Here is a 14,535-nt window from a genome sequence, read left to right on the forward strand (position 1 = left end):
TAAAAAAATATTATATTATTTCGAATAATTATCACCAGCAGTTTGCCAATTACACCGACGCCATGCTTGAGACCCCCGTGTCAGCCTCATTTTGTCCTGACGCAGCCCTGTGGTGTCCAACACCACATTCCAAAATCAAGATCAACTACCTAAACCAAGGCACCATCCTGTTCAAGAGTGGCAGGTGGGACAGTCCAAAATCCACTCTGCAACAAAAATTCAACCTTGATTGAGTTATAATAACCATTTTTTTCCATCCCATAATGCCCACTAGAATCATTCTGTATCTGTCGTTCCTACAGTTGTCTACACACTCAGCATTATATACTAGTTTGGTATTCAATTTTACATATAAAATGCTAGGTGATGTGAAACATTTATAGCCAATTCAATGGCTAGGATATGAAGGCCCAACGGCAGATTGTACATGTCTGTCGTCCTAGCATAAATTCAAAGCTGTACTATTCTTGAGTCAGTGTCTCACTGTTACCGCTCTTCGAGCCTTTGCTCGCACACACGTAAATTTCTGTTACAATGAATAAAATTAATTTAACATTTCGATAAAAAAAAAAGTTGTGATTGTTGTTGGTCATGCTCTTCAAATAGATGTGAATATGGAAATGTTGAATTAACCTGTGATTTAATGAGAAACGGGAAGAAATAAAGCCCAGCATCCAATTGAGACTTGTCCTTCTGATCTGATTTGTGATCTCGCCCAGCATCCAAAGGGTGGTGGCATATCATGTAATTTGCCTATATTACTCTATGCAAGAATAAGCAGCGTGTTTTGAAAAACTCAAAAAAGAGATATACCTTGGTAGTAGTTCTAACTTTGACCTTTGAGCTTTTTTTTTTTTTTTTTTCTCTGAAGGAACTTTGACCTTTGAGTTTAAGCGCAACTTTTCAAGTTGGTAAAGCAATATTATATAGGAATATACGTTTTAGTGTTTGTAATCTCAATTGCAGCGATGATCATAAAGTGCAATTACTGGAAGAGGTGTTAGGCAAGTCCACCTGGATTAAATCCATAAACTGACCAGTTTCAATATTTCCTTTTTATTATATATTCTCTCCATTGGATGTCTTCTTTCAACCCCACCAGACTTTTCTTTACATTGTAGAGGCTGTACATGGCATCTGCAAGTCTTTTACTGTTTCTGCAGCATCTGCTTTTTTGTTTGATCAGTTTTAGTATTGTTTAAGTGACTTATGTAAACTGATAACATTTCATTACCACAATCAGTATTGAATCTCTGAGAGCTTAGTCTCAATCAACAGTAAACAGAAAAACAGCTAGTAATTCTGGGGGTTCTTTGGAGCTCCACCTAACTCTGTTCCAATGTTTCCACTGCCTCACCTTCTTCTCATTACTTCACCAGTACCATCCGTGGGTCTCCAAGTACAGTCAGTGTCTTGTACCTTAATCTGAGCTACACCACATGTAGCCTTTCAGTGTATTAGAAAAATGAATTATTGTTTCTTTAAATTCTGAAATTGTTGGCTGAGATAAAAGAAAGTTCTTGATGCTTGAACTTACTGGACTCTTTCTTGAGCTAAATGGGGATGCTTTTGGCTTTCATGTCGCTCAGTTATTTCATAATTCTCAGCCCATTGCCAGTTCAAGGATCTGCAGGTAATGATTTGCTTTTAGTGAGAGTGTTTTTCTAGATCAGTTTTTTCTGAAATTTCCCTTTTGATCCGTGTAATTCTTTTTAGCCCTTAATTTATTTCATCCTTTTGGCGATTACCAGTGCGCCAATCATGATTTTCAGGCTAAATATTAGCTGTCTACAATTATGCAGAAAGACTCGTGCTTGTCAATGTTGTTTGGAGTTGATATCTTTGATAAAGTTTTTCAGTCATTTCTCAGCTTAACTAACGTACAATCTCAATTCATTAGCTGGAATGGACCAATAAAACTCTCGTATTATCTCAAGAATAACAGAGAACAGTGCTACATTCTTTGAAATATAAACTTATTAGCAATGCATTCGTTTGGCATTCTGGTGGTCCGATGGTTTATAGAGAGTTGATCTTATTAGTTACTACCATCATTGTACAAGTTAATAGTTTAGTAAAAATGCTTGATTCGAAAACTCTACCATTACACTGTCGTTCTAGAAGTAGGCATAACAGCTCGATCAGCTGGCTTATTCTGGTCTTGTTGCACGAAAAGAGAAGGGAGGAGACTCCCGATTCATGAAGGAGGGCTTAAGTGATCCACATTTGTAAAGCTGCAGAAACCACTTGCATTCGCACTTGTCGATAGTATAATATAGCTTGTCATATTGCTTTTGCTAATGTAATGTTTCAGCACCACTTCCCCAGCCAACATTAACTTTTCCAACCATTGGCCAAAAGAGGCATGGAGGTCTTTCTGCAGCACCTCAATCTAAAGCCTTCAGCTATCCAGCACATGTTTATTACCCTCCAAGAACTGGTACTTGCTTAAATTCATTTTCAATGCTAACTCGAGAACTAGGAAAACCAATTTTTCATGACATCTGCAATACTTTAATTTTTCATTTGCAGTGCTCAATCAACACAAACACTTCAATGCAACTTCACACAGACACCATTTTAAGAAACCAACGAATGGTTATGTTTCTTCACCGACAGCCTCATTTCATAGAAACCACTGGAAGAGAAACAGGTTCAGCAAATTTCCTCGTGAACCATATGATCAGCTTTCTCCACTGGCATCTAGTCCGAAAGGTAGGTTAAAATGACCTTGACCTCTTCTCCTCTCTCGGTAAAGCTCGCAGCACAAGGGCCTTGCAGTCTTGCTAGGGTCAAACAAAATTTATGTTGTCTGATTTGAAAATATGCACCAAAGAACCTGTAATTATGCTAGTTTTTTTTTCTGTTCTGTTAGATACATGGCATGCAGTCTCCCCGTCTCAGCCTCCTCTTCCGTCAGCAGAGGGCAAGGGTGCACCAGCACTTGTGCCATCACCAGCAATACCAGCGAGTCAACTTAGAAGTATGTGAATATTGATTTTGGTCCTTACACATTCATGTGGTTCTACATTGATGCATTATTAACAAATATTTTGCTAATTTGATCATGCATTTTCTCTACAAGTGCCAAGACCTAGACCTATAATCTCTCCCTCAAGTTCTTCAACAAGAAAGACCATAAAGGCTCCATCACCATCTCCAATTTTGACACTCCCTCCTCCACCTCCTAATCACGGTATGTATATGTCCTTCAGGTTTTTGCTAGTTCTTCTAACGGTCCTCTGAAAAACTATTCAATTTTGAAACTTTTTAGACTGTTCGTCACTGACATGCACTGAGCCATTGACGTATGCACCTGCTGGATCACCTTGTGGCTGTGTTTGGCCTGTTGAAGTTAGCCTCCGTCTCAGTGTTACGCTATATACATTTTTCCCCTTGGTTTCCGAGCTTGCTAAGGAAATTTCTGCCGGTCTTTCTTTGAATCGAAGCCAAGTGCGGATCATGGGAGCAAATGCAGTGAACCAGCAATTAGAGAAAACGATTGTCCTCATCAATTTGGTACCTGAAGATGAGCAATTTGATGCCACTACTGCATTTTCAATCTATAGAAAGTTCTGGCAGAGAGAGATTTTTGTGCAGACTTCGCTCTTTGGCAAGTACGAGGTGTTATACGTCCACTACCCAGGTGGTTAACATTATCAGTCATTTCTGCTTATAAGTGCTGCAAAATTTACTCATATGGTGGTATTATATGATATTCTTCAAGCCATTATTGTGCTTCCTGCCTCCATTAACAACTTCAAACCCTATACTTATGAAAACAGGTGATTTCATCTCAACAATTTTGTTGCTAGAAAGAGGGGACTCCAATACTTAGAGAAGCAAGCCAATAGTTCATGAAATCTCCCCAAAACCATAGTACTAGTTTTAGCAGTGTTTAGAACCAATGTACTATGACCTGTAACTTCAGCAATGGAAAGGTAAAGGCTGACAATAGTGGATGTCGTGCATAAGGATCTACTAAAGAGTGTCAATTACATGCATAATTCCATTGCTAGCTACAGGATTGCTATTATACTTTTATCATGCCTAGATTGAAACTTTTTCTGTTCCATTGTTGTTCCCTTTCTTTGTCGTTGTTGTATGCCTACTATCTATTTTTCTGAAATTTCTGGGCTGTCAAGGGCAAATTACATTTTTGGGTAAGTAATCAACCTGAAATTTTTTCTAATTCTTCTATTCTAGTTATTATTCCTTCTTATCATGCAGGTCTCACTCCATTTTTGCATTTGATCTAGGCCACTTAGATGTGTGCTTTGTGGAATCTGAGAAATCATGCTTTTGCAGGTCTACCTCCCTCTCCACCTTCATTGACCTCAGCAAGTGCTACTATCAATGACCAACCAAATCATGGGATAGATAATGATGGGATGGCAATCAAGCCTCTTGGAGTGGATGTGCCGAGGAGAAGAAAGAACAGGATTAGTAGAAATGTGGTCATTGTAATTGTTCTATCTTGTACCACAACTGTTGTTGTGTGCATGGGACTTATCTGGCTTTTGTTGTTAAAATGTGGCTACTGCACATATGAAACTGACAACGATCCAAATCTTCTAATAACAACTCACGTAAATCCAGCAGGTATCAACATCTTCTATTATCACCTCATTCAGCTTGCTTGTCCAGTTTATCTGGTAAAATAATAACTAGTATCTGAATTCTTCGTTTGGTACAAATGGTTGTGATGTATTGTTCTGTTCTTTTTTGTTGCTTCTACCTTAGTGTGTCCTTGTCTCATCAAATAAGTTGAATTATGTTCAGGCTTGATTTCTACTTGCATAACTTACCTGTAACTTACTCCCCGTACTCAGTCTTGGCTTGCCATGTTAAGTATACATGAAAGTTATGAAACCTTGCTGTGGGAGCTCCACATTTGCTGGCTCACCATTTCCTGTTCTAGATTTTTTCATGCATCACTCTTGAATTCCAGCAACTTGACCTCTATTAGATTCCACTGTTATCTATGGCTTTCTGTCTAGATTGTAGATTGACTAGAAGCAGAATAGGCAGTTCTCAGGTCTTGGCTTGTGTTGCATCTACATACTCTGTACAACATTTTGGCAGGTGTAGACGGGTCCTTGATGCTTGAAAGCAAGCCCACCTCAGATTCAATGTCATTCAGTTCTAGTGTCTTGCAATATACTGGAACTGCCAAGATATTCAGTATGACTGACATAGGGAGAGCCACCGAAAACTTTCACGCTTCAAGAGTAATTGGTGAAGGTGGTTTTGGAATTGTATACAGTGGCATTCTTGATGATGGAAGGAAGGTAGCAGTGAAGGTTTTAAAGAGGGATGATCGGCAAGGAAGCCGTGAGTTTTTGGCAGAAGTTGAAATGCTCAGCCGGCTGCACCATCGAAACTTGGTCAAATTGATAGGTATCTGCACGGAGGCCCATTCTCGATGCCTGGTCTATGAATTGGTCCCAAATGGAAGTGTGGAGTCGCATTTACATGGTTCGTGCCTCGTGGAGTCTTAATCAAGTCTGAGCATTCAATTCTTATTATTTTTGTTTTTGTTTTGGAAGGGAAGGATATCAGGAGGTAAAAATACGAGGTCTATTAAAGTGACTTTCATTTCGGTTCTTGATCATCGTATTCTTTCTGCTCTCAGGACTTGAAAACGAGGCAAGTCCTCTTGATTGGTGTGCTCGAATGAAGATTGCTCTTGGAGCAGCACGTGGTCTGGCCTATCTGCACGAGGACTCGAGTCCACGTGTAATACATAGAGACTTCAAATCAAGCAACATTCTCTTAGAACACGATTTTACAGCAAAAGTTTCGGACTTTGGCTTGGCTAGAACAGCATTGGATGAGAGAAGCAAACATATTTCAACTCATGTCATGGGAACTTTTGGGTATGCTTTATGTCAGACTTATTGCCTTGTACTTTTATGCTGCTTTTACTTCTCTATGGTGGGTTTAGAAAGCGTTTTTGTAGCCATAACAACAATTCACAAGAAAATAAGCAAAATAATCAGCTTGAAGTTGTGGCGTGCTTTGGCAGAGATCTGGTTCAAAATTGGCCAAGAACAGAAATTATGATACTTACACTGAAAATAGGACTTGCGGCATGTAATGTTGAACCTATTGCTTGTGCTTCGTTAAGCTTAACCTAAAGACGAATCACATGGCCTAATATTGAAACTGATACTGTTTTCGAATTCAATTTGGTCTAGCTATTTTCTCCTGCTGTAAATGATTACTTAATGCTTTTCCTCTATAATTCTTTTTATGTTTTTTTTTCTGTAATCATGATCCATTAATGGATGAACTTCCTCTGTTGCAGTTATCTTGCTCCTGAGTATGCAATGACTGGTCATCTCCTAGTGAAGAGTGACGTCTACAGCTATGGTGTAGTGCTCCTTGAGCTCTTAACTGGGCGAAAGCCTGTGGATTTATCACAACCCCCAGGCCAAGAAAATCTTGTTGCTTGGGCTCGTCCGCTTCTCACAACCAACGAAGGTTTGGAAACAATTATAGACCCTACTCTAAAGCCAAACGCTTCATATGATAGTGTTGCCAAATTTGCTGCAATTGCATCCATGTGTGTGCAACCTGAAGTATCTCATCGTCCATTTATGGGAGAAGTTGTTCAAGCATTGAAGCTTGTCTGTGATGAGTTTGATGAAACAAGAGGATTAATGTCAAGAAGTTGCAGCCAGGATGACTTTTCTATTGACATAGATAGTAAGCATAGCAGAATTTCAGGTGATATAGGCGAAGCTTCTATTGCCGAGTATGCAGTGGAAGGCGTGGACTCGACTTTTGAAGACAAGATAGCGTTGTCAACTAATCTTGTACCTGCTGGCTTTGAAAGACAAGAATCTGGATCTTTTAGGAGACAATTTAATTCTGCTCCCCTAAAAATGGTAAGAAAAAGGCGTTTCTGGGAACGCTTGAGGGGGCTGTCCAGTGGCAGCATGAGTGAGCATGGATTTTAATCAGTATTACCTATGATGAGTCAAAGGCCCCATTTAGGCAATAATTTTTTTCCAGATTCAGTTTATTGTTGCCCAAAGGTTTAAAGATGCAATCTGCAAGAAAGAGACATACAGTAAAATATGGAGCTGTAAGATCAGGCTGTTATTTAGTAATGGAAGGCTGTGCATATTGTGGCCGCCATTTGTGCAATTACCAAATAAAAATTGAAATGTAGCCGCACCATATGGCACTCAGTGGAAGCTTCGTCTGAAAAAATTCCGGAGCAAAAGATGCAACTTTGTCTGGTTCAGTTTGTAAGTAATCTTCGGCTAAGCAGGACAAGACATCTCATAAGTTTCCCCATAGTCATTTTGCAAAGAGATCATGCACTTGTCTTTGTAACCTTAGTTACTGTTATTGAGCAAGAAAGTGCATGGCTTTAGAGCTATTTCACAATCCTTTTTTGAGGGCATCCAAATCTCTGAAGTTTGAATAGAGCTGTCATCCAAGAGTACCAAGATGTGTAATCATATCCCCTGTATATAGACCTCATTGGCTATTTGAACCTGCATAAATATTCTATTTCTGATGGACCTGATATTCTGTAACTGAGACGTCTGAACTATACCCATTATTATCCTTTTAACTATGGTTATTCTCATCACTATTATTACTCGTATAATATTTGCATTACCTATTACAGCAATAAAAGGCACCCAGTCTGTGATAGGAAATTTGTGGCAGCCAGACGGACTCATGATCTCCTCTTATTCCAACAAGATTTCTGATTACGAAACTACGTACTTTCAGTTTTACTTTGCGTTTCACCTCTATATATATGTAAGCAACATTTTACTCTTTGATCTTTAGGGGAAACAAAAATTTTCACATAATAAAATGGTTTTCTGCTTTTTCCCCTGAGCACAAGAAGGAACATTCACAAGTCGAATTCACAAAACCATGAAGCTTTTAACTTGAAATACTTTATATTGTACACTGCCAACAAGCAAGAAATGAAACAACAGTCGGCAACAAGCTTAAGTAACCAACTGAAGGTTGACGGACAGGATGACACAAACTTCTTCTGAATACATACAATGGATTGAATTGAATGGAAGCAACCATTGCCGTTCTATCTATATAACACCAACCAGCAAATACAAGTCACAAAAATTACGTTGTGGACAAACAATGTTCATTGATCTCTTCAATGGATTACAGTGCAGAAGTCTAAATGCCTGCCGCTCTTCCTAATCTTTTTCTTAATATCTTCACTCCCATGTATCTGCACGAAACAAAAAATGAAATCCTTGTTGTAAGTGCTTCCAGTAGCTCTTTAAAACGTCATATTCACACAAAAAGATAGATACAGTTATGATGCGGTGTGTATTTTGCCCGTAGAAAAATCACAGAGTATACTCGCATATCTATATATTTTGATTACCTTCCCATCATCATCACTGTGGCTTGAGGATTAGTGCCTGGAGAATCTCTGAATATTGAACCATCCACGACACGGAGCCTTTGGACACCGAGGACCTTATAATCAGGACCTACCACCTTGCCGACGTGACATCCACCATGGTAGTGCCAAATTGTGACTACAGTGTCTCTACAGAACTGCTCCAAGAACTTGGTGTCATTTGTTTGCTTTGGTATGAGGTTAACATTGGCCTGCACGCTCATATTGAGCACCTTCTCAATCGTTTCTTTCTTGCACTGTGAGATATTGGTGAAACGGTTTGAGTTTACAATCTTCTCCATAATGCGTATACCATTGACACATTTCTGTAAATCACGAGGATGGCTGAAGTAGTTGAAGGTGATGGAGGGGTTGTCGTCAACATTGGTGTTGATCAGGCTAATTTTGCCTGTTGACAAAGGCCTGGCAATCTTTTCTAAAATGAAACCTCCCTTGAAGACTTCATGTGGAAGGTCTCTTTTTCTTTTTCTGTATGCTTGAATTGCCTCTTGTGTTCTTAGTTTTGGTGGAATTGTAGAAAGCTGCCCAAGCTGAGTAATGACAATATCAGAGCACATTAACTTCAATATGAAAGAGAAATAACAGGCCACTGGCCCAGTGGCCCAGTGGTCCAGTGGCAGCATCACAATAACCATCCATTATGTATCAAGAGAAACCAATACCAAATGGAAATTGATTTTACTACTCACCTCAGCTGAAAGGATTCCATGATGGCACTGAATGCTGTCCGTGGACTGTCCAAATCCACTGCTGGCTTCAATGTACACTCCCATCTTGGTAATTCCAACAGTCTGTATAAGCGACTGTTGAACAGGGCCATTGGTGGGAATGAAGATTGTGTTGAGGGGGTTATCAGCCATCCCTTTCCCTACAAATGGATTGTTAAGCACCGTAGGTATGTTAAATTTCTTAAGGTCTGCTTTTGGTCCGATCCCACTAAGAAGCAGGAGTTGAGGGCTCCCAATCGCTCCACTGGACAATATAATTTCACTCCTCGTATCCCTTGATAGGAATGCTCGATGTTGGATACCCTTTTCATCTTTGAAGATGACTCCGGTGGCCCTAGGCCTTTTCCCTGTACCAAACACACTTAATCATGATTTTTTACAAGAAGGCCACTATAACTAGCTAGTGGTGACAATTGCACATCTTCAGATTATCGGTAAGCGGTGATCTTTTGGTAATTACATACCCCTTGTGTCAAAGACAATTTTCTGAACAGTTGCATGTATCAATACACTGAGCTTTTCAGGGTTGGCAGAGGCAAGTAGCTCGGCAGCTGTGTGACGGCGGCCGAATCTGTCGAAGATGGTACCACCAACCTTGGTTCCATATAAATGATCATAGGTGAAGCCATTAAACGGGGATATACCAACTTCTAGGAGACTGTCCCTTAATGCCTGCTGCCAAGGTGCAAGGTCTGGCTTGTGAACAACTTGTTTTTCAACCCAGGGGTAGGACTCATTCACCAGTTTTTCATCCCAACCTACTTCCCTGATGTAACTGCAAATTTGAAGAGTTTTTTTTAATTTTAACATGTTCACGAGTCACCTCCATCAAATATACGTGGAAGTATAACACTCAGCAAAGGATTATTTCAGCGCACCAAGGATTCCTTGACGAAAATCACAAGTCGTCTATGAGGGTTCCTACTGATTACTCGCTAATTCAATGGACGTATGCTCTAATAGTAACTTTTTCAATTCATGTGTCAATTTGCTATGCTAACTAACTGATGCATTTATATGCAGTTAAACGAGGTGAGAATGGTTAGAAATGCAGAGTCTGATAGTTTTAATGCGGTCACCTACTGGAAAGGGAGGTGCAATGTGGGGCTGAGAGCGAAAGGACTCGTGCTAATATTAGTAATAGTAATAGGTTGGAGATCCATGCACAGGGACGGACAACTATAGCACTAGTATCTAATTAGTAACGATTATAACGTTGTCTGGGGTGGTAGTTGGGACTGGGGGACCTCTTTTGCTATGGGAACCCATAAATGCTTCGTTGGTCTTTGAATTTATGTTGCACCTAATCACTTTTGATTCTAGACAAAGACAAAGAAGCAGATTAATTCAGCCCAAAAAGAAACAAAAAAAGGGGTTTCCACAAGCGACGGGTTGGGGCATTGAACACTCGGGGATATGAGGGCCTCCCTGGCATTCAATACCAAGCACCAAATATAAATAAAGATGTCAGAAACTCATAAATGTTCTGATCAGGGTCGGATGACAATTCATGAAGTTGCTGTGTTACCATTTAATAATTTCTTCTTGGAACGTTTCGTTGGGAATTTGGTCATTCGGATTTGGGAGCCAATTAATGTAGTGTCATGATTCGGGGAGTGATATAATTTTCATTTCCATAGTCCCATATATGGTATATGCATATATATATAGACCAACCACACAGGCTTGTGCGATGCTACTACAGTACTATTTTATGTTATGAATGATGGACCATAACACTTCTTGTGTGGTGTGGGTTGCGAGTTTATGACTTCTGAATGCACGAATTTTGACAAAGACGTCCATTCGAAAAGCAAGACAGAGACTTGAGGTGCTTGCATGCATTAATGCAACACATTATACTAGATAATGAAGTTGACTTACCAGAAAACAACTAAGCTCACATTTAGGGAAAGAAAAGGGCAACAAAATATGTATATATATTAGGGAAAACTTTGATATACCAGCTAAATTGAGTTCTGGGAATAACAATTGGCAGAACTGATCTTCAACAACTTGATTATACAGCATATTTATGATACATGCAAAATAATATTTGAAATAATTTTGATATGCAAACAAATTCATTTTCTTATTTCATGTAAAAAATAAAAAGCACTTGGAAAATTTTTTTTTTCCAGCCCGGAAATAGTCCCATTGTTGCAGTTGCAGCGGGGTAGGTGGATTTGGGTGTGGAGTTCAATTCAATCTTGTGAAAAGAGTGTAAATTATGGCAACAACCTCAACACGAGGGACCTTAGGTTCTAAACTACAGCCTGGTGCCCGTACCGCTCCAACGCCGACTAGTCTCTTCAACTAGTTTGGGGCAGGTAAGGTTGGCTTTAGACGCAGTTAATACTATGTACTTTTTTATTATAATTTGATGTATACTAACATAACTTTGTTATATTTCACGAAGTACAGTCAAAGTTATAGAAGTGTATATCAACTCATAAAATACAATAAAATTATATGAGAGTGTACGCTAAATTGTAAAAAATATATATTATATTTTTTCATAATTTGATATACACTCATATAATTATATTATATTTCATAAAATACAACAAAAGTTAGTTACAGAAGCGTACGCCAACTCATAAAAAACAATAAAATTATATGAGAGTGTACGCTAAATTGTAAAAGAGCATAACAATAGCATCAATTGCGCCTAAAACCAATTGCACTTGCCCCAATTTCTTATTATATATCGCTTCGTACATTACACCTATGTTTTTAAACTCGAATAGGACTAGCCGGTCCGATCAGTCGAACCGAAAACCAACCAAATGTCCGGTCCGAATTATTATAAAAAACCGAATAGATAGAAACTCGGTCAAATCAGGTAAAAAGTCGGGTTTAACCAGGTTTGACTAGATTTGACCGGAAGAACCGGTTTGGTGTCAAAGTTTTTTTTTTTTTTAAAGGTCAAAGCATTTTTAATATTATGTTTTGACGATTAGGTTGTTAAAAATTATTACTATACCTCAAATATTTCATACTTTATAAAATGGTATCCTAAAGTTTGGTGTTATTTTTCAATCAAGTCCATAATTTTAGTTCTAAACTTGTTAATGTTCATTGAATAATATGAATTGCTACTTGATCATTCTAATTTTTTTTAAATATTTTTTTTGTTAAATATATTTGAAACATCAAATATATATGAATATATCTTTATTAATATAAACATGCTCTTAGATATTTTACATACAATATTTTAATTTTTAAATAATTTTATTTATAATGTCATCCGATTCAATTCTAATCGAATCCATTCATCCCTAACCCTGAACTCGACCGAGTCAATATCCGGTCTGAATCTGAAAACATAGCGTTACACAAAAACATTGATGGTTGTGTTTGGTCAAAAATTGCACCTAGCCTGCAAACAGACTCCAACCTCAAACCTTATCAAGGCGATGATGCAGTAGTTTGTCGTTACTCACTCAATGCTCCCTAGTCCCTCCCAAGGTAAGGATTTCCAGATAAAGTTAGCCGCTCCAGCACTATCTTTTTCTATTAAATTTCATTTACTTTGTAAGCGAAAAAAATTAGAGTGGATAAATGATATTGGGACAGCACAAAATTTAACTAAATTGGTGCTGTGACACACTGTTACTAGCCATCAAAATGCTTAATTACTACAGTAATAATTTATCGAGTTGCACTTTTCACTCGATATAGGGAGAGCCATAGATACTCAATACCAAGTTCTCTACGTGGTGGGCCACATTAAATTTTATTTCTGAAAAACTACCCTTTAAAGTACTGCTAAGTTTTCTTCTTGCGGGATGCATAAGCCCCGCCAACACTAAAGAATCCTAATTTAGGCTGCCGTTTAGCATTGTTTTGTTAGATAATTATGCATCCTACATTAACAATTCTACTTGTGCATTAACATACAGTCTACTTGTTAGCAACCTTAACAACTAGCATTAGTTATTGTTGGCTTTCTTTTTTCTTTTCTTTTTTTTTTAAATTTTTGCAGAAAAGATGAGGAAAAGAAGAGAGTTGGATCTGCATTTTGGGGCAGCAAATATGTGCAGAAAAAGGGAGTGAAAACGAGGGAGTAGTAGGGGAGTTGTACGTACCTTGAGCTGGCCCTGGTGTAGAAGCCAGCATTGATGCAAGTGCCCCCACCAAGAACTCTAGCCCTGGAATTCAATACCCCATCGGTGGAAACGAAGAATTGGGAAGCGGAGGATGATGAAGTGTCGGCTAAGGAGATGTGGAAGTTCTGCATGAAGGACACATTGACGTTCCCAAAGGGAGCTCCCCCTCTTTCCAGCAGCAGCACGCTATAATTCTGAGATAGCGTGGCCGCCAAGGGACACCCTGCCGTCCCACCTCCCACTATTATGTAGTCGTATCCTTCGCCATCCCCGCCTTCCGGCCCCGGTGTCACCGATTCTGACGAAGAAAACGAACTCGCACGTTTGATGAACGGGTATCGACTCTCCCATGTTCTCTGATCCTTCCCTGCACCAACAACAGCAACATTAACTCTGTGCCCCTAACTACAAAGAGTAAACGGTTGCTACAAAATTTGAGTGTGACTGGTGTGAACTACTAGCCAGCACATTAGTTATATTATATACTAATTAACTACATGACATGGATGTGGATATGAATCATTTGATGGAATATTCTACTATATGTTGTCAAGAATGTACACATGAACTATATATATGGGACAGGAAGAAAACTAATTCATGCTTCGCGAAGTGCACATGAACTTGAGTTATCTGAACCATAATGTTTCTCGAGAAGAAGAAGAAGTGAAGTAGAAAAAGGTGAAAGACAGAAAGAAAGAAAGAAAGGGAGAAGAGAGAACCTTGGCAGGAGGAAGTGAGAGTGTTGAGGCATAGAAGTAAAGAGAGAAGGAGCTTCAAAGCTGATGCACCAACCAGCAAAGCCATTGATAGATAAAAGGACAGAGAGGCTCAGAGACCAGCAGCTCCCTCAGAACCAATAAACTATACTAGTCGTAAAAATTTTGAAAGAGAGAAGAATGGAATTTCCTTTCCCTCAATTTGCACTCTCCCTCTGATGTGGCTGCTCTTGGTTGGCCTTGTTCTGCGTGTATTCCGCACCTACATAGCGCATATTTATACCCGCAACCATGATTTCATTGCTCGCACACTACAGCGTGTGACTGTGTGTAACTGTACTCCTCGTCATGCATTGCAAAAATCCCGTAAACAAGGCAGAAATGATAATAATAATAATAATAACAACAATGCCGAATGCGATAATTAGCATTTAACAACATAGGATATGGCAAAACAATTGTTGTTGAAATAATGCTGATGCTGATCGGGGCCGCTGATTCATCAAAATCAAAAAAAATTTCCCCCCTAACTTTCTTGTTTCCAG

The 14,535-nt window shown here is 38.9% G+C and overlaps 2 protein-coding genes across 2 annotated transcripts; one reads left to right on the forward strand and one right to left on the reverse strand.

Annotated features, from left to right (window-relative positions):
- The first annotated feature begins 957 nt into the window (after positions 1–957).
- Positions 958–7,627, forward strand: LOC113742546 (receptor-like serine/threonine-protein kinase ALE2). Its single transcript, XM_027270402.2, has 10 exons — positions 958–1,633; positions 2,315–2,440; positions 2,533–2,715; positions 2,876–2,983; positions 3,086–3,196; positions 3,275–3,646; positions 4,309–4,602; positions 5,086–5,478; positions 5,636–5,879; positions 6,311–7,627. The coding sequence occupies exons 1-10, from the start codon at positions 1,558–1,560 to the stop codon at positions 6,963–6,965; spliced, it is 2,562 nt and encodes an 853-aa protein (XP_027126203.1). The 5' UTR covers positions 958–1,557; the 3' UTR covers positions 6,966–7,627.
- Positions 7,628–7,906: 279 nt separating this feature from the next.
- LOC140005866 (protein HOTHEAD-like) lies at positions 7,907–14,225 on the reverse strand. The gene is made up of 6 exons (XM_072047000.1): positions 13,994–14,225; positions 13,251–13,638; positions 9,621–9,931; positions 9,118–9,503; positions 8,390–8,958; positions 7,907–8,230 (listed from the first exon to the last, which is right to left on the reverse strand). The coding sequence occupies exons 1-6, from the start codon at positions 14,076–14,078 to the stop codon at positions 8,176–8,178; spliced, it is 1,794 nt and encodes a 597-aa protein (XP_071903101.1). The 5' UTR covers positions 14,079–14,225; the 3' UTR covers positions 7,907–8,175.
- Between the last annotated feature and the right edge of the window lie 310 nt (positions 14,226–14,535).

This window comes from Coffea arabica, chromosome 4e (genome assembly GCF_036785885.1).
Source record: "Coffea arabica cultivar ET-39 chromosome 4e, Coffea Arabica ET-39 HiFi, whole genome shotgun sequence".
Lineage (NCBI taxonomy): Eukaryota > Viridiplantae > Streptophyta > Magnoliopsida > Gentianales > Rubiaceae > Coffea > Coffea arabica.